Below are 19,340 nucleotides of genomic sequence, written 5' to 3' on the forward strand. Positions count from 1 at the left end.
AGACACATTTTGTCACTTCAGTGACAACCATTTGTCTTTGGACACACAAAGCTTCTTTATTCTTTAATCTTTTAATATTTTTTGATCAAATGATTTATGGGTCTGAATAATGAGGAACACTACAAAAAGTCATCAAATTATAGTGTTTGCAAAAAAACAGCCAAAGGGCTCATAAGAATTTCTAAAGAGGTTCAGAAATACCTTAAATGAAGGAAGACCAGTTTAAAATATTAATCTGGCTGAAAAATATATGAAAAACTTTTTGTTAAATCAGATGACATCTCTTAATGAGTTGCCCAAAAACAGTGATGCCTGGTGGTCAATCTACAGGAAAGGCAGCTTCCCCTTTAGATGGTTTGTTGAAAGAAAAACAAAGAGTCAAAAATCTCCTTTTAAAAAGATTATATATTAACCAAACAAACTTTTTAAAAATTACTTACAGACATTATAAAATAAAACTTTTCAGCACCATATTTTCATGTTGAAATGTTTTCAACACCACAAAAACAAATAGTCGAGGTCCTTCTCAAAGAAGAAGGACAGATTGGTTTGGTTTAATCTTAGGGCCGCCCCCCCACCCCACTTTACTGCTATAATTGAAGTATAAAAAAAAAAACAGAAATCTATAGTCAGAAATCAGCCCATGGTTGCAGGATTTTCTCCTCACTCCATCTTGGCCTGTCCTCTCCTCCCACTCACCACCTTCCTCCCACTCGCCTCAGTCTCACATAGAAGAAAAAGAAAGTTAAAGATTTTGTGTTTTAGAAACTTTGGTTCTGACAGCTGCATAAAATGGACTCTGTTAGGAAGGAAAGAGGAATGTTCAGATCTGGGAGTCACTGTTTAATCAATATAGTGGAAGCAACATTTAAAGGCACAGTACAGCTGATAAAAACATCAGAGGATCTAACAACGAGACACGGCCACAGATTCTTTGGTTTGACAGGAACTTTGTTCAGGGTTCGGACAGAAGCGCCGCAGCTCCGGCTGACTGAGTTCAGGGTCACGCTTCATTCGAGCCGCATTCAAATAAATACAACTGAAACACGTCCGTCTCAAATTTTATTCTAAAGCACCCTGACTGGTTTAAATAAATACAATAAAATATTGCTATTTCTGTACAAATGTACTGTAATGCACATTTCCCTCCTAAAAGGCTTTGTGAAATAGAAAAGAGACTAAAAATGGGAGGATTTTTGTGTAATTAGCACCTTGCCACACAGTTTATTCAGTAATTCAGCCCTAAAATGTACCCAGAATAATTACTGCGATGATTTAAAGGATTGTTTTCTTTAAAAGATGCCAGAAACATTCATAAACAACAAAATGATGTTTAGCACAGCTTATAAAAATGGCTTAAACATTACTGAGGAAGGCAACATCATCATCTTCATGTCTGCAGCAACAAACGATGAAACAAATGACTTTAAAAAGCACCTTGAGGAAGACTTAAAGTGGGAATGAGATGTCAGAAAGCGGAAGATGAAACCTCAGAATGAGGAGGATAAAGAATCAGGTCATGCGGACGTTTATATCTGGGTAGAAAACTGATGCCACTGATTCTTCGCTTCCTTCTGACCTCAAACGACACGAAGTGAGATGCAAACAACATGATTAACATGTGAGTAAAAACAATAGAAGTTAGCACCCAGAAATAATCCAGATTAGATGTGCAACAGCTAAACATTTGGTCTGAGTTTTGTCTCTTCTTTAGACTGAATCAGATTCTGTTCATGAGGTAAAACGAAGCGTCTGGAAAAAAACACATTAATTCAAGTTTTTACATGAAATCAAAAGGATTTAAAGCCGACCGGCGCTAAAGCTGTGAACCAGAGCGACTGTTGTGATCGACGGGTTCATGGCTTTCTGTTTTATGGTGTTTGTTAATCATGTTGCTGTACATTAAACGTGGAAATAAAGAGATGTTTGGATGTGACTCTTCTTTCAGCAAGAGGTGGGGGAGGTTGGGAGGAGGAGAAAGAAGGACAGAGGAGTGAGATGGGGCGGGGTGGAGACGAGGGAGCTTCATGCTGACGGTTCAATCTTCAGGATTTCTTCTTCTTCTGCTCCTAAAAAAAATGTTTGATTCCAGGAATGTTCTCTCCTGGTTTCCTCCTCCTCTTATGCCGTCATGCTCCCAGGCGTTTCTCTCCTCTTCACAAGTTTGATTTGTTTTTTTTTTAGTCCATTAGTCGCTGGGAAAACGTTTCCCGAGGCACATGTGTGAGGATGAGTGTATCTGTGTGGGTTTATGTGTTTTTTAATATCATTTACAAGTTAATTTACAAATTACTTGGCATGGATGTCGATCATGTGTGTGTGTTTAAGTGCAGGTGTGTGTGTGTGAGAGTGTATGTTGGCATGTTTTAGTGTGTGTTCAGCCCTGGAAACAGACAGGTCCAACTTCAAAGCCAAACTGCTGGTTGTTCTCCCCAAAGTCTGTAACCTTGATGTCCAGCAGAGGAAGATGCTCCAACTGCGGCGTGTTGATCTCCAGGACCGTCCTGTCAAAGCCTTTACGGTACTGTAGGAGAGAAGAAGAGACGCTTTAGTGACATCATCTCAGTTAAAGTTGATAATAAGACGCATCTGGGCTGATCCAGTTAGGAGAAAATGAAGCAAATGCTTCTCTGAACAAACCAACATTGAGATGATGGATCTGGATGCACATCTCTGGTAGTTTTCAAACTATAACTGTTTCATCTTTAGAACAATTAAGTCCAAACCTGGATTATTGAGCTTTTTGAATCTGATTAAAGCTTCAGGTTGTTCTGAAAGTAGCTGCTTTAACAGCAGGTTCAGTAAAATCATACATAATTGTAGCCTCATTAGTCTTTCATAGTGTCTGAAACAAACCTGAATGTTTGAAAATCATCTGCAGAAAGTTTTCTTCTAAACAAGTTAGCGAGCTGCAGGGTGTGTGAGCAGTTATTGGCACTGACGTTTTACTGAATAGGTTCTGGGTTTAAATCCTTTTCTATTTGGATACTCTGTCTTCAGCTGTGATTTCTCATTTAATAACAGTGAAGCTAAACCTCACCTGTAAATTTCATAAAATAATTGGTCCAATGCATTGTTAAACTCTATAAACGTAGTTATTGAACAGAATTAATTGTGCTAAATTGTTGAGTATTTTGCACATTAATCAGCTGCTCTACAGCAGCAGGACGCTGCCCGTCAGTCTCTATGAGAAATCCATGTTTAGATTAGAGCCTCTGTGCATTGAAGCATCTAGTGAGGCAGTCAGATCCTGATTGGATAACAGGCAAAAATATGTCATTTCAAGTGAAACTAAGTCTCTCTTGGAACCTATGGAGCAGGGGCGGGGCGGGAGCGGGTCATGAAGCTGGCAGCTCGATGCTGATTGGTGGAACAAGTTAAAAGAATTAACTGATAGTGGCCAAATGGGGGGAGGTTTCCCTCATGAGACTAGAGAGGAAATTTTATCATTCAGTCACATCATTCATCTTGTGTTGAACTCTTGCTGTAGTTTCTGGAGTTTATTATTTCAGAGCACTTCATAACAGCTATTTTCAGCCTTTGTATTGATGGGTTTATGTGTTTCAATGTTTGTTAAAGCAGTATAGGATGTTTGGATTAAATTAACACCATTAACCATCCTTCCTTTTCAGAAACCTGCAGCTGCTACTCTGTTTTCCTGTCACAGTGTAAAAAGATGCATTTTGGGTCAACTGGTCTCGGAACTGGCCGTGGGTGTAAGTGAGGGTGAACGGTTCTTTGTTCGGTCTGTGTTTCTGTTTCCCCGGTTCGGACCAGCAACCTGCTAATAACCTTTCATCAATAAGCAGGCATAGTAACATGTCTGAGCATGACGTTAGTCACGTGGTAAAAGGCAGCTAAAGCAGAATAAATAGATCTGATCATGAGGATGATGAAGATGAAGGCTCTTATTAGAGCCAGAGGTGAACCTAAATGTAATATCACTAAAACTTGTGTTGGTATAATGTCAGAACAAGTCACTTTGTTTCCACTGAGTTGTTTCTGTTCGGTTCACTGTGGTTAGGGGGTGTTAGCCACTGGATATGAAGGGGTTATACCAAATTGCTAGTCTAGCATCATATCTTCATAGCGTGACGTCTTTCTGTCCAACAACCAATGGATCATTCAGCGTTATGCCAGCAGTCCCGCCCTAAACGAACCAAACTATTACTCTTTCACATAACTCAAAAGTAGAGCTGTAAATGATGCAGTTTGGTCATTTTGTCTGAACCTCTGAGGAAACGATCTGTCAGAGAACCAATGGGACTGAGAGGAGCTTCGGACTCACAGAGCAGCCGTCCACCAGCGCTTTGATGTAAGGGTTGGTCTCGTAGCTCAGCTCCTCGTCGTTCGCTCCTCTGAAGTGCAGCGCCCTCTTGTGGTTGTTCTTGGCGCTCCGGTCGGCCCAGGCCACCGAGCGGTGGCAGTGGTATGTGAGGTTCTGACGGGCCTGGACGCTCAGGAGACGCAGGAAGCCCAGCTGGACCACCCCCACGGGCTCGCCGTTAGAGTCCATGTAGGAGAACTGAGGAAGGAAAGATGGAGGAGAAACGGTGAAGCTCAGTGGAGTCCTGAAGAGAAAATAAACACTGAAAGCAGAGGCTCACTGACCTTACTGCCAGCAGAAAACTGACTGAACCACGAGCCGGGAGTCTCTCCGCTCCAGGAGCTCATCTTCACCTGCCATCAGAATTATCAGCAGAACGTTAGTGAAGTTAAACTAGTCTGGTTGGAGTTTTTCATGGAGTCTGTAGGAAAACATTTCTACACCCAGAAACAGCTGATCTAAAACCTGGATCTGAACTTTCAAATAAACTCATGATTCAAAAGATCTGGTTTAAACTTCTCCCTCATGTTTCCTCCAGCAGAAAATCTTTTAATGATTCTGACTCACCGAGTCGACGCCTTTCCTGGGGTACAGACACGTCTCTCCTTTAGTAAAGTTACAGTAGACCTTGAAGGAGTCTCTGGAGCAGCCCTGGTTGGGATCGATCCAGTATTCTCCTACAGGAAAAATAAAATGGAAACCTCAGGTTACAGTCTGTTTGTCTGTTGGATAATTTTTAGCTTTAAAGTCTTTAAGGTTTAATTTTTTAAGTCTAAAATACGAATCAGCGTCAAAGATGGCTACAGTCTGGTGGGTAACATTTGGACTTGTTTCTGTACCGTCCTGGAGGTCCGGCTGGCTGAGGTGCAGGTCCTGGCAGGTCCGAGCGGGGCTGTCCTGGGTGCCCAGAGGGAACCGGATGGTTTCGATCTCCTGCCGCAGTGAATCCAGAGAACCAAAGATCTCCTCCATGCCCTCGCTGCCCATCATGAACTCGGTACCGGCGGTGTCGGACGCTAGCATGTCCGGGTCGAACTCTGGCATCATCTTGCTGGCATCGATGGAGCGTTTGGACTTTGGACTCCTCTGGATGGGGATGGGCTGGATGACCTCGCCTGGTGGACCCTGGAAGCAAGTTTAGGTTCTAACCCACGACTGGAGACCAGATGGAGGTTTGAGAACAGCAGGAGCTACTTACAGGAGGCCCAGGAGGTCCCTGTACTCCCTTTTCTCCTTTTGGACCAGATCCTCCCTGAAGGATTACAGAGTCAGATATAAAATCCATGTTTTCATTTTTATAATTTTTGAAAAACTGACATGATTTAAGTGGTTTAACTTACTGTTGCTCCCTTTGCTCCTTTGACACCTTGGGGTCCCTGGAAACAGATAAAAGTGTTGATTTAATAAACCGAATCTAAATCAGGTAAATAAAAAGATGAGATGTTTGTAGGATGTTTCTGTATCAGGACTCACAGGAAGACCAGGAGGACCAGCAGGGCCCAGAGGTCCGGCGCCTCCAGACATTCCCTGATATTAAACACAGGATGAGGCAGAAATATTTACAAGGTGGACATTTATTTTGAAACCAGCAGGAAGTTTGTAGATATCAAACTTACAGGCTCTCCTTTGGGTCCAGAGGATCCCTGCGGTCCGGGCAGACCTCTGTCTCCTTTCTCTCCCTGCTCTCCTGGAGGTCCAATCAGACCAATCAGACCCTGGTGTCCCTTCTCTCCCTTTGCACCAGGTTCTCCACGCAGACCAGGCAAACCAGGAGGTCCCTATAGAGCAGGAGGACAAGAGAAAGATGAGAAACTAAAAATCACCACAGAAATGAGTTCAGCTTTGGAAAGTTTATAAAGCAGCAAAACTAAAAAGGATTTAATGGTCCCACCATAGGTCCAGGGGGGCCTTTCTGTCCTGCAGCTCCTGGAGCTCCTTGCTCACCCTGAACAAAAGAAAAACACAGATGGTTGTTTGGTTTTTGCATTTTCTAATATAGATATTAATCAAATGAAACCCTGAACGCACCACTGATCCTGGCAGACCTCTGAGGCCCTCTGTTCCTGGTTTTCCTGGCTGACCCTGGGGGCCAACAGGGCCCGTCTTTCCAGGAGGGCCAACAGCTCCTGGGCCTCCCTGTGAAAAATGACAACATTCATAATCAAGAATCTATATTTTCCAAAAGCCATAAAAACCTTTTAATAGACTCATGCAGACAAAACTAAAAGCGCCGGTAGCAGATAGAAAGGTAGTATTTCCATAAAGTGCAGCCGGTGCCAAGCCAGACTGTGGAACATCTGGATGCTCTGTTTAATTATTCTGAGGTGTGTGTTGATATTAAAAAATGTGAAAACTTTACAAATTGTGACGTCAGAGAGGTAAACATTATATATCTAGTGTAAAACCTTTAAAGTGTGTGTAAATAGATCAGTTTGTTGTATAATTGAGTAACTTTTTTGTTCTTATAGACTTTATTCTTGGTCCAGCTATAAAATTTTAAAGGTTTCCCTTTTTTCTCAATTTATCTATTTATATATTTTACATCAGGTTGTTGGAAATTAACCCTTTCAGAAAATATTCAGGCTTTGATGATTTTTATATCTAACAGTAAATTGAAATATTTTCCTAAAACCCATTTAAACATCATTGTTACCGACTATCTTGGGCTTTTTCTGTCTTTCATTTCTCCATCATTGTTTGGTTAGAACTAGTTATTGGCCGGGGTAGAAGATAAATGTGTTACTGATTCATTAGTGCACTGAAGCTCATGTTGTTGCTCTTTCTATTTCATATCCATTATTAATGTTCCAGTTTGTTAATAAAGCAATATGTTTTTGTTCAAATTGAAACATATGTAACAATTTTTTTTATCCATGTGTCATTTTTATTATACTTCACAATGTTTTTTTCCACAGAAACCAGAAAAAAATAACATTTTTAAAAAATTATAGTTTATATTTATAAGACATAAAGATCATCTAGAATAAACAGAATTAAATGCTGAGGACTCACTTTGGTTCCTTTCTCTCCTTGTCGTCCTTCTGGTCCTCTCGTTCCAGCGGGACCCTGACATGTTAAACACAAAGAAATGTTTAAAACCGAGAAATTAATCTATAAAACGTTAATTCATTCAGTGATTTTTTAAGGTAAGGAGATTTTAACTCCTTCCAGCTTATCAGAGGCAGAAGCAATCAAACAATGAAGGTGGTCTCACCCTCTTCCCAGGTGGGCCGGGTGGTCCGTTCTCACCAGGAGGTCCTGGGGAGCCCTGTCACATAGAGAAATGAAGCGTTAATATTAAGAGGACTAAATTATTCAGGTTTAATCTCCAACAGCTGGAATATTATGAAAAAGCTGAAAGTATGTTGTACTCATTTCAGGAAGTCTAAATTGATGCAATTTATGATTCATTAACCAAAGTTCAATGTCTCAGAAAATGGTCATATTTATTTGATCAATAAAAAACCAAACAATATGATGAATATAAAAGACTGGTTTCTGAAAAGAAGCATTTCTGTCAGGAAGAGCTGTAGCTTCACCACCAGAGTCTGAATGACTGACTGCAGTTTAAAGCTGATTTGTGGTACGGCTCTATATAAAGAAATTACATTTATTTCCATTGATCAGCCTGTGGTTCTGCTCAGGTGTTCTGGAAGCCCAGGTTCTGATCGCTGCTTTTAAAGTCATTGGTCTTGTTTGTTCTGGTGTCTTCTTGGCATTAGATTATCTAAGTGGTTCTGGTCAGATCAGTCCTCTGGCCAATTAACCACAGTACCATATTGTTAATTGGACCAGCTGTTGGAACCTTTAGCAGAGCGGGACAGTACTACTACGTAGACTCAACTTTATTTATCCCTTAACTGGAAAAAATTGAAATCTAGATCATTTTTTCTTAAAATAAGAGCATTTGTTCTTGGATTGAGGACGTAAAAGACATTTTGCCAATGGAACAAGACAATTTACAGTTAAAATAAGAGAAGACAATTGCATTGTCCTATTTCAAGTGCATGTTATCTAATGATCTTGTTTTAAGAGTAAAATTACTAATTCGATTGGCAAACTATCTCATTTACCTACTCAAAAAAAGGGTAAATACACTTAAGTTAGGATATTTTTTGTCATTTCTAGATTGTTTTTCCAGTGTTGGTATTACTCCTTCAGGGAAATTTTGGTTCCAGTAGGTTATATAGAGTACAAAGAGTTAAAGCAAGATGCCATTAAAGATAAAAATATGACAGACATTATAAAAAGAGTGTATATAGTACAAAAAAGCTATAAAAAAAGGAAAAATGTGAAATGTCCTGGAATATGTTTTCTGTGGATATAAAAAAATCTGCACAGTAGAGAGTTAAGGGAAGACTACTTAGAAGTTGACTTGGGTTATTATACTTGTACTGCAGAGATGTACTGACCTCTAAATAAGTAAAAAAATCAACATATGCTTTCAAAAAATACCTTTTGCAATATTTTCTGAGACATTGAATTTTAGCTTTATACTCCCTGCAGCCTTCATCATTAAATTTGTAAGAAATTAGAACTTTAAATGTGTATCTCTTAATAATGAATCTTTCTCATGAGCAAAAACAAACTGATTTTTTCTGGATTTTATAATGTTTTTCAGTTTCAGTCACAATAAAATGTTTAATCCTGAGATCTGCAGTGTTTCATCATTTACTGACCGACTCGCCCTGTTCACCGTCCTCTCCTCTCTCACCCTTGGCCCCATCTTGACCCTGAAAACAAAATCACAGTGAGACTGTTGATGCATCCATTACAGGATGATAGCAGTAGCTGCTGAAGTGAATTAACATCAATAAAAAAAGAACAATATAAACTTGAATCCCTGAAACAAACTTACTCTGGGTCCGACCTCACCAGGGGGACCAGGATCGCCAGGGAACCCAACTGGACCCTGAAGTTAGATGGAAAACAAACGTTACTTTCTGGCAGAGATCAGAAGACCTAAAGTCACTAAGCTGGCCCGGTTGGGTTTTATCGTGTCCTACTGGGTTTCCTTTGGGTCCATCATCTCCAGGTCGTCCTCTTCCTCCTGCAGGTCCAGGAGTTCCAGGTTGTCCAGCCTCTCCCTTCTCTCCACGCTCTCCACGGGGTCCCTGCCAACACCAACACACCTGTTCACATCCCAATCCACACGTCCCACCGTACATGTCCAGGCCTACATGTACCAATCTACACACCCCAGTCTACACATCGCAGTCTATATGTCCCAAACTACACGTCCTACTCTACATGTCCCATTCTACACGTCCCACACTACAGGTCCTGGTCTACACATCCCACTCAACATATCCCAGTCTACATGTCCCACTCTGCATGTCCCAGTCTACAAGTCTTACTCTACGTACATGTCCAACTCTACACGTCCCACTCTAGATGTCCTGTTCTACACATCCCACTCTACATGTCCCATTCTACATGTCCCATTCTACACGTCCCACTCTACACATCCCATTCTACAAGTCCCACTCTACATGTCCTGGTCAACACTTCCTGTTCTACACTTCCCACTCTGCATGTCCCGGTCTACATGTCCCAGGCTACACGTCCCGATGTACACATCCCACTCTATATGTCCCATTGTACATTTCTTGGCCTACATGTCTCGATCATCTGTTTGATGCACAACCTTTGTGCTGTTATTACAGATGTAAAAATCACTGCTGATGTCAAGAGCAGCACATTAACTATAGATTCATGCATTTTATTACGCTTTTTTTTTAAATGTGTCTTGCAAGCTTTGGAGAACCACTGCTGCCAGCAGTAGCATTGCTAAGTAACAGGCAGTGGATCATGTAGCATTTCAATATATTGTTCACCTCTATGGTGGCATTTCTAGTCCCAAAAAATGTATGATTTCTGTTGTTCGATGGATCAAGGATCAAAGTTCTCATCAGGACCGAACCGCAACACAGTCTGTTTGGAAGCGACCGAGACTACCTCAGAGTCAGTTGTGGTCCGGTTTCCTTTTCTGGACATGAGTCTATTCACACTTGAACATAAGGTCTGGACCAGGTTGGAAACAAGCTCTAGTCCATTTAAAGCGGAGTTAAAGTCCGGTTTTAACACAGCCTAAGTGTTCTGGTTGGACTCTCAGGTTCCTACCTTCTTTCCAGGTTCTCCTCCAACACCAGGAGGTCCAGCTTCACCAGGTTCTCCCTGAAGGATAGAAAACAGATATTTAAACCAGCTCCCTTATGAAAGTCTCTAAACTTTTCTTATAACGCAGCACCTTTTCTCCAAGAGGTCCAGGGTTTCCTATACCACCAGGAGGACCTTGAGGACCCTGAAACACAGATTAGATGATCTGATGAAGATAGTTTGGATCCTAATAATCATCATACTTTATTAGAAACCAACAACTAGGAAACTAGAAGTAAAGTTCTGAACTTACGTCAGCTCCACTGGGACCAGCAGGACCGCGGGGTCCAGGAGGGCCTGGTGGACCCTGGAGACAGGAAGAGGTTTGGGTTTATTGTTGGTTATGGTTTATTATAAAGGAGAAATAACATCTTTGGTCATAAAATAACTAAGATGATTCAGTTAGACTCACCATGGGGCCAACGTCGCCTGTTTCTCCTTTCTCACCAGGGGGGCCCGGCAGTCCCTGTAGAACAGAAGAGTTGGATAAAAACTCTTTAGCTGAAGGATTTCAATCAGTAGGGAAGTTTAGAGATACTGAAGAGCAGCTCAGATGGTTTCTAAATACAGTTATCTTTAAACCTTGAGGCTGCTTTTACCTGCAGTCCGATTGGTCCCGGGGCCCCTGGGAACCCTCGAGTTCCTTCATCACCTTTAGCTCCAAAAGGCCCCTGCTGGCCCCTCGGTCCAAGTTCTCCATCTGCTCCCTGCAGTACAGATAAAACGATACAAACACATCAACCAACAATCAGAAACACAAAGTTGAAACAATCAGGAATAAATAGAAGAAAGTTTGGACTCACAGCAGGGCCGGGCTGACCAACTGGACCCATGGGGCCAGGGGGACCAGGAGGACCCTAAGGAAACAATAAACTATTAGCAAAGCAGCGATGATGCAGCGGAGAAACAAGTTTAAATATTTGACTCTGATTATTATTAAAATAAGAAGCTTTTATCAGCGTCACTCACATGTTCTCCCTTTCCTCCCTTGGCGCCTTTCTGACCATGTTCTCCAACTTCGCCCTGAAACAACAAAAGAACATCAGATTAGTTTAAAGATACAGAACCCAAAAATATCCAAACCAAAACTTTGTCATTTAACATGTTCAGTTTTTCTACAGTTTTATCTACAGTTTTGAGCCGTAAATGTGCTTTAAATCTGTTAAATAAAACGTTGGACTTTGATTTACTGACCTTATCACCATCCTCTCCTGGTACTCCTGGTGATCCAGCAGGTCCAGGCAGACCCACTGGTCCTTGGACTCCGTCCCGACCCGCTGGGCCAATAGGTCCTTTTTCTCCCTTAACAGGAGAAAGAAACATAAATATCCTGTTTTATTTTCCTGCAGTCAAACATTTTGATCTAAATGAGTCTTTAGGTCCACGATGCTTCACCACAGATAAAGAAAAACATCTGATTATCTCACCGGAACTCCTTTCTCTCCAGCTGGTCCAGGAGGTCCTTGTGGACCTGGTCTGCCAGGAGGTCCCACGGTTCCAGCAGTCCCAGCTGGGCCCCTCTCACCAGGAGAACCCTACAAACCCATGATCACAGTAGATGTTCTCTAAATGAAGGATCATTGAGTTTTGATTATTTAAATATTAATATAAACTTATTAGATGGAACATACAGCAGGTCCAGGAGGTCCAGGAGGGCCTTCGCTTCCCTTCAGTCCTCCACCGCCCTGGAAGTAAACATCAGAAAAAAGAAGTTTAAGTCTAAAGACACATACTTTATTCTAGATAAAGGGGAAAAAGCCTTAAAAACAAATTTCTGGTCATAAAATGAAGAACAGATAATTTAAACCATTAGAAGCAGCTCTGCCTTTTTATCTCCTTCTAAACATTGGGCTTTAAATGCCAACAGTTTCTTCCACTTCCTGAATGTTTTATAAATTAATATGTGCTACAGAATTTTTAAATGTCTGAATCAGAATTAAAGAAATAAGAAGAATCAAATCAGACCCTCCAGACTAGGAACTTATTAAAAAAAAACATTTCGTACATAAATCTTAACCCTTTGGACACCATGGGAAAGTGCTGACATTAATTTTCTGCCTTTTTTAACTACCCACAATCCTGGGCTGCAACACAATCACTATCACCTGGCTTACTGATAGTACAGGAGGGATCACCTCCCCGAAATAAAAACAGGAACTACAAGAAAATAAACACTTAAAGTTACGATCAGTCCAGTTTTACTTATGTTTAAAACTGACCAACATTGGTCTTTACATTAATTGATACCAATATCTAATCATGCTTCTGTCTCTGATGGTCTTTAGGCCTCATCAGGCTCCTTCTACCAGGCCGCCTCCTTCAGGATAAATTCTCTGTGCCAAAGTAAAGTTTTCTGATTTTCATTTCAGACACTTTTATTGGCTCACATTTAAACAACATTTATAGTGAATTAATTAAACTTCACCATATTTGGGGCCTACCATAAGCATAGCATAGGAGAGCAGTCAATGCTTTGTAAAATAGAGGCCTCTTCATTACACACACTAATTCATGTAGGCATACGGCTCATTGTTGTGACCCAAACTCAACCAGTTTCTTGAAATTATACTAACAAAGCCAATTACCACAATTGTAAACGCATTTGATATCGCTGAAGAGTCTGAACATATGCTTAAGACCATCAAAATAAGACACCAGGTGCTCTACAAAATAAAAACCTAAATAATATACTGAGCAAATCATTGCATTATAGGGATCTTTATTATGATCCCAGTCATGACTAAGTCTGGCGATGCCAGTCGTCACTAGGTGTTGTGACTTCAGTCGCCATCAAGCATAAACAAGGAAGTTGCCACCTGGTAAGGTGACTCAGGCCGACACAAGGTTTCTCCCTCTTACCTGATGTAAGGTGAACCCAACTAACCCCATTAAGCCTTTGGTGCCAGGTCAAATATTGTGCACCAAGTGGCCGGCCCCTTCTATATTTGTTTAGAAATTTTCTAGTTATTTTCATAATTCCTCCAAACTACTGATGGAAAAAAAGGAACAGAATACTAATAAAATGATAATGATCCTGATGCAAAACAACCAGAAGGCAGCTGCTCTCCTGGCTTATAAAATAGGATGACAACATCTGTTAATAGAAAATGAAATTATCACATTTTTTTACTGATGAGCTTCTAATCTTTTTTCAAAAGCATTATCCAATCAGAATGTAGAGGATCTCAGTTCTAATTTTGTTTATAAAAAGGATTAAAATAATAATGAAGAATAATTTGCAGTTAGTGTTTACATTTTGGAAATGTAACATGCATGTTTCTATAAGACAACCAAACTGTGTTAATCTTCTAAAAACCTGAACAAAAAGTTTCATTTTTACTTTAACAGACTGAATCTAGCAGATGAAATAATAGTGAGCAGATAAATGGAAATAAGTTTAGTTTTTAGCCAAGAAAGCACATTTAATATCATCTAGTTTTTACAACTAGCCCAGCATGTAGGTCTGAGTGGGGAATAGTTGGTCTGAACTACATTGTGATGTGAAATAGTCCAGATCTTCTTTTACTTATAATTTATTTAGATACACATGAAAAATATTTACATTTCTTAAGAAGTAAAAAAAACCCAAAAAACTCTCCTTTGAGATTGTTTTGATATTTATAATTCTTGCAGTTTTCTGTCTTTCTCCTGGTTTTACTCACAGGGGTTCCAGGAAGACCTCTCTCTCCAGGGAACCCTCTCAGACCCGGGGGCCCGTCCTTCCCAGGGCCTCCTGGAGGTCCAGGGTCACCCTTGGTTCCCTCCTTTCCTGATGGACCAGGAAGACCCTGCTCTCCAGGTGGACCCGGCTGGCCAGGATGGCCTCGCTCACCCATGGGGCCAGTTTCTCCTGATGGACCCTAAAAGGATGGAGGTGGAAGAAAGTTTTAGATGTAGAGGTAAGATCAAAACTGAGACATGTAGGTAGAAAATTAAGAAAAGCAGTAATAAACACTAAACAAAATTACATTTATAGCAGAATTAATGAAAAATGAGCGGTAAGATAGATGAACTCACCTGAGGTCCTACGACTCCAGGAGGTCCAGGTGGACCCACTTTACCTTGGAAACCCTGCAGGAGAAAAACGCAGGTGAAAATACTAAACAAGCAGCTTCCTGATGAGAAACATCACATCGATTCATGAGGTCACCACAGTTTGATTTAAACTGACTAAGATAAAAAAAAAAAAAAAACTGGTTTAAAATGTTTGAGTTTTCAGTAATCTGTGAGAATATTAATTCAGAGAAACTCTGCTGACTCCTGACGTCTGTAAAGCTAAAATAGCTCCTATTAATCCAGGACCTTAATAGAAAGTTTGCTTTGGATGAAGCTGAACTTTGTTAATCTCAACGACAAACAGACTGAGGTTGTTTTATTCTGATCTGACCTGCTGACAATGAAGCTGCTGAATCATCTGGGTCTCTGTCAGAAATCTCAATTCTTGATTCAGATTAAATTAAATCCAGTAAACAGATCAATGCATTAGTCCAGTCTAGCTTTAAACATCATTAGTTAAAACAACGTTGATCATCTTTCGATGATGTTATGTTTCATTTCAACAGCTTTCCTGTTCTTCTAATGGGGACAAGATGTCTTCTTTATATCACCTTTATTTCTTGATTAAATGTTATCAGTTTTTTCCAGATCTTTGCTCAGGATCAGAGAAGATGGAGATTTCAGCTCCTAGATTCTGAAACAGTTGCTTTCTTTCTGGGATCTCTGTTGGATCTTTAAGCTTTTCTGGTTTCTTTTAGTATTTTAACTCCAAATAAAACCAATGGGTGGCCGGTTTACACAAACACTGCTTTTATGATATTACTGCTTATTTTATTGCTTATTTTATTCACCTTGTATTTTATTTATACTATTGCTTTTTGTAGATTTTTTTTTTACCCATATGGCACTTGGTTTCCATTTGGTTTGTAAGATCTTGTCTTATTAAATGATGTTTAGGTTTTGCTGAAGGAAGCTCAACATGTGATTTAATGTAACATGTAGTGATTAAAAAAAAAAAAAAAAAATTCAAAAATTTCATAATTTAATAGAATAAATTAATTGCTAAATGTTTAACAAACATAAAGACATTCAGGCAGTCTGAATGTCTCTAATGTTCACAGGTCAGGAAAAAAAAAAGTATCATACATTTGTCACTAGGAGACAACATTTACAACAATCAAATTGTGAATTTCAACTGGAACACTCTGAAAGTCGTAATTGTGAGAAGGAAAGAGCAACAGGATGTTATTAAACTTCTCTTTTCTTCTCTGGTTATTTGCAGAAATGTTTTTTATTCTGTTTGCAGCAATAGTTCAGTTGTTCAGGTTTTATTCGTGTTTAGAGGACAACATGTTTAAATGCTATATCATGCTTTTAGCAGTGGAGCCGTGGAGAAGACAAGGATCCACAAGCAGGAAACTGAAACACATTTACCTCAAACTCCGACTTCTAAATTCAAGTTTTAGAAATAATGAAATGGATAATTAAATAAAGATGAATAAAACGTACAACTTCTCCTCTCTGTCCAGGATGTCCAGGCAGCCCATCTTTTCCTGGGGGTCCCTGTAACATTAATTAAAATAATAAGCAAGGAAATAATGGAAAGTTCAGAAGAAGCTGAAGAAACATTTTATTAAAATGTCTTACAGGAGGTCCTTTGGGTCCAGGGAAGCCATTGGCTCCCTGAGGTCCAGGCAAACCCTGGTTTATCAGAGAATATGATATTTGTTAGAAACAGACACTATGTGACTGAAAAAGTGTGTGAAACGGTTTGAACTGGCAGATTTACAGCAAAGAGTTACCATTCAGAGGAACATAAATTAGCACTCACCCTCTCTCCAGGAGGACCTGGGGGGCCATCACTTCCAGAAGTTCCCTAATTAAAACATAACATAATTAATTGAACAAACAGAAAATGACACATTTTCCTGTTTTGGCTCAGCTTCAGTCCAGTAGAGGTTTTACATGAATCAGATGTAATGACATGTTTTAGCTCAGGTCTTTAAAAAAACAATAGATTAAATAATAAATATCAGTAGTAAAGAAAACATGTGGATGCAGTTCTTCTGGACAGTTTGGACTGAATTATTGTTTAAACCAACCTTTGCTCCTGCTTTCCCTGTCGCTCCCCTCGGTCCTCTCTGGCCTCTTGGGCCCTGAAAGACATAAGCACCAATTATTGATCAATATTCAATAAAAAATAAAAGTAAAAGAAAAATAGAATAACAATAAACTCTGCAGAATCTATTATGTCATTAAAATAAATCATAACCATGATATTCATGTTACTACAATAATAATAGCTGCAGACACAGGGTTCTCTGCTGACCCCTGGAGGTTCAATCTCGAACTGCAGCAACAGTTAAAAATGTTGCTGAATGACATCAAAAGTAAAATTATCATTAAAATTATTCTCTGGTCTTTGTTCAGTTGAATTTTCTTTTCTTTGCAGAATAAAATTATCAAATTGTGCAGCTTTTTTCAGCTTGATAATAAGGTAAATTATAATTACCGTTGGTCCTCTTTGTCCTCTTGGTCCCAGTTTTCCAGTAACACCCTGATTAAACAAATAAAAAGATTTTAAACAGAGGTGTAAGCTAAATGATTAGACTCTACATAAAATAATCTGCAAAATATTGAGTGGTGAATTATGCAATTTAACTAAATGCAAAATCACATCATTATTTCAGCTGAAAATAATATCTGATCAGGTAAATTATCTTACCCTTGTTCCCTTCTCTCCGTTTGACCCTGGAAATCCAGGGAATCCCAGAGATCCCTAAAAAAAGAAGAAAGAATCTTAATATCAGCAAATATTTAAAGAAATTACTAACTTAATACATCATGATGTACATTTCTACCTTTGGCCCTTGTCTTCCAGGATATCCAGGAAGTCCAGGAACACCAAGTTTACCCTGAAGGAAAAAAAGTGCAGCATTTAATAACAGAACCCATCCATCTTTTTTCGTCACTTCTATAACTTTTAAAAATGATCAAAACAGCCACGGTTTGTAATAGAAAACATAACAGAAGAGACTAGTAGGCAGAGCTATATGCAACAAATAGAAAAGGACTTAAATAAAACTGCAATTTGGGATGATACAGCAACTGACATAAGATAGTACTGTAATATCACCAAATAAAACTGCCTTAAATTGTTTAAATACACAAAGAAGAAACAATAACAACTGTAGTGATTATGACATTATATATTAATGTAACATGACCAAAAGAGGGCAGCATAATGTCTCTATTAATTGATCTTTAAGAAATTTCAATTTAGAGGAAATTTACTAATCCTGGCAAACGTAGTCAAAATAAACTTTATAAAACTGTGTTTATTTCTGATTAGAAATGAGACAGATCTCTATCAAAACTGAAAATCTAATAGGATGATCAATCAAAAAAAATATGTTTCTTTTTGACATTTTATAAAGAAAAGCTTGTCAAAAACTATTAATATTGTCCTCAATGACCAATGGATTCATTTTATTGACAATAGAGCTATCAAACCTTTATTTTTTAATTGATTATTATTCTGGTATTTAGATGGTTTATCTCAACATTTAAGCTCCAAATCTCTCAGGTTGAGAGGCCTCCGTTCCATCACCCTAATCTTTAGTTCATTCTAGATCAGATCCAAGTCAGAGCTCAGGCTCCAAGCTGTTACTGTTCTGTGTTACCATGTTAAACCTAAATCTGCCAGATTTTAAATAATCTCTGCTTAAATTTATGCTGTAAATATGTGGGTAACTTTTTTACTTGCAGCATAAAATAGTGGAATTTACAGTAACATTGATTTTTTTTCATAAATAAAAAGTAGTAAATAATTGATCGATAGAATTCTGATATTTTGACTGGTCCTGATTAAAGGTCAATACCTTCTCTCCAGCCAGGCCAAGTGGTCCAAGCTCACCAGGGGGCCCCACACGTCCCTTTGGCCCCTCTGGACCGTCTTCTCCTCTGGGTCCTGGCAGTCCGATCTCCCCCTACAACCAGAATAATAAACAAAGCCTTCAGTCACCAAATGTCTATATATGGAAAGTAACCACACAAAGTAAAACATGAAATGATCAATATAATAAAATTTAATGAATTCCAATCAGTTCATGTTTAATCCAGTAGGAGGTATAATTAATTTTACCCTCTCTCCTTTAACACCAAAGTCTCCTTTAACTCCTGGGAAACCATCTTCTCCCTGAAGGTAAAATAAAAACACATTAAAGTTTAGAACAAGCCTCATATTGTTTGTGTTAGGTGGATATTATTAGTCACTAAAGTAAAACACAGCAGGTCACCATGTTTGCATGATGTTTGTCATTATGGAGGAATTAAAGCATGAATGTTTTACCTTTTCTCCTTTGTGACCCTTTAAACCACGGATTCCTTGAGCTCCCTGAAATCAGAGGATAACGTTATCAGTGCACTGATATGGAAAATGGGAAACAAGAACCTCTACAATGGCTCAGGTTATTTTACTTTAAATGCAATGTATGATTTCCCCAAAACTAAAATGTCTTTATATTGAGGCAAAAAAACATAATTTTAAGTGAAGAGCTTGTTAAATATAAATAAAACGTGCCGACCTTTACACCCCGAGGGCCAGGATAGCCGATAGCTCCCTGAGGACCGTTTGGACCCTGAAGATTGAATCAAAAGAGGAGTTAAAAAATTACGAATCAGTTCAAGTTTCTTCTTTTCACTTTACAAAGTCTAAATATGTTGGGTTTTTTTTTTCATAAAAAAAGAAAAATCATGGATGAAGGTAGAGAACAACCCACCTGATTTCCTTTGGTGCCAGGTGGCCCCTCCTTTCCTGGGTGACCCTATACATAAAACAAACACCCCTCTAGGCTTA

At 39.2% G+C, this 19,340-nt stretch overlaps 1 protein-coding gene across 5 annotated transcripts in view; it reads right to left on the reverse strand.

Moving 5' to 3' along the window:
• Window positions 1-1,049: 1,049 nt before the first annotated feature.
• LOC107103722 (collagen alpha-2(XI) chain-like) overlaps window positions 1,050-19,340 on the reverse strand; it is a 36,636-nt gene continuing 18,345 nt past the window's right edge. For all 5 annotated transcript variants that reach the window (XM_015403529.1, XM_015403528.1, XM_015403527.1 and 2 more), the window contains 40 exons: window positions 19,264-19,308; window positions 19,069-19,122; window positions 18,834-18,878; window positions 18,627-18,680; window positions 18,364-18,471; window positions 17,344-17,397; window positions 17,208-17,261; window positions 16,995-17,039; window positions 16,585-16,638; window positions 16,314-16,358; window positions 16,130-16,183; window positions 15,992-16,045; window positions 14,504-14,557; window positions 14,149-14,346; window positions 12,118-12,171; window positions 11,914-12,021; window positions 11,681-11,788; window positions 11,456-11,509; window positions 11,290-11,343; window positions 11,086-11,193; window positions 10,899-10,952; window positions 10,740-10,793; window positions 10,578-10,631; window positions 10,451-10,504; window positions 9,334-9,441; window positions 9,186-9,239; window positions 9,007-9,060; window positions 7,542-7,595; window positions 7,340-7,393; window positions 6,356-6,463; window positions 6,219-6,272; window positions 5,944-6,105; window positions 5,801-5,854; window positions 5,668-5,703; window positions 5,526-5,579; window positions 5,167-5,452; window positions 4,895-5,004; window positions 4,612-4,680; window positions 4,289-4,525; window positions 1,050-2,524 (listed from right to left, as the gene is read on the reverse strand). In XM_015403529.1, the coding sequence (XP_015259015.1) occupies window positions 2,378-2,524; window positions 4,289-4,525; window positions 4,612-4,680; window positions 4,895-5,004; window positions 5,167-5,452; window positions 5,526-5,579; window positions 5,668-5,703; window positions 5,801-5,854; window positions 5,944-6,105; window positions 6,219-6,272; window positions 6,356-6,463; window positions 7,340-7,393; window positions 7,542-7,595; window positions 9,007-9,060; window positions 9,186-9,239; window positions 9,334-9,441; window positions 10,451-10,504; window positions 10,578-10,631; window positions 10,740-10,793; window positions 10,899-10,952; window positions 11,086-11,193; window positions 11,290-11,343; window positions 11,456-11,509; window positions 11,681-11,788; window positions 11,914-12,021; window positions 12,118-12,171; window positions 14,149-14,346; window positions 14,504-14,557; window positions 15,992-16,045; window positions 16,130-16,183; window positions 16,314-16,358; window positions 16,585-16,638; window positions 16,995-17,039; window positions 17,208-17,261; window positions 17,344-17,397; window positions 18,364-18,471; window positions 18,627-18,680; window positions 18,834-18,878; window positions 19,069-19,122; window positions 19,264-19,308 (3,261 nt within the window). In that variant the 3' untranslated portion in view covers window positions 1,050-2,377. The remainder of the gene's footprint in view (window positions 2,525-4,288; window positions 4,526-4,611; window positions 4,681-4,894; window positions 5,005-5,166; window positions 5,453-5,525; window positions 5,580-5,667; window positions 5,704-5,800; window positions 5,855-5,943; window positions 6,106-6,218; window positions 6,273-6,355; window positions 6,464-7,339; window positions 7,394-7,541; window positions 7,596-9,006; window positions 9,061-9,185; window positions 9,240-9,333; window positions 9,442-10,450; window positions 10,505-10,577; window positions 10,632-10,739; window positions 10,794-10,898; window positions 10,953-11,085; window positions 11,194-11,289; window positions 11,344-11,455; window positions 11,510-11,680; window positions 11,789-11,913; window positions 12,022-12,117; window positions 12,172-14,148; window positions 14,347-14,503; window positions 14,558-15,991; window positions 16,046-16,129; window positions 16,184-16,313; window positions 16,359-16,584; window positions 16,639-16,994; window positions 17,040-17,207; window positions 17,262-17,343; window positions 17,398-18,363; window positions 18,472-18,626; window positions 18,681-18,833; window positions 18,879-19,068; window positions 19,123-19,263; window positions 19,309-19,340) is intronic.

Source organism: Cyprinodon variegatus, unplaced genomic scaffold (genome assembly GCF_000732505.1).
Source record: "Cyprinodon variegatus isolate N-32 unplaced genomic scaffold, C_variegatus-1.0 Scaffold1513, whole genome shotgun sequence".
NCBI lineage: Eukaryota > Metazoa > Chordata > Actinopteri > Cyprinodontiformes > Cyprinodontidae > Cyprinodon > Cyprinodon variegatus.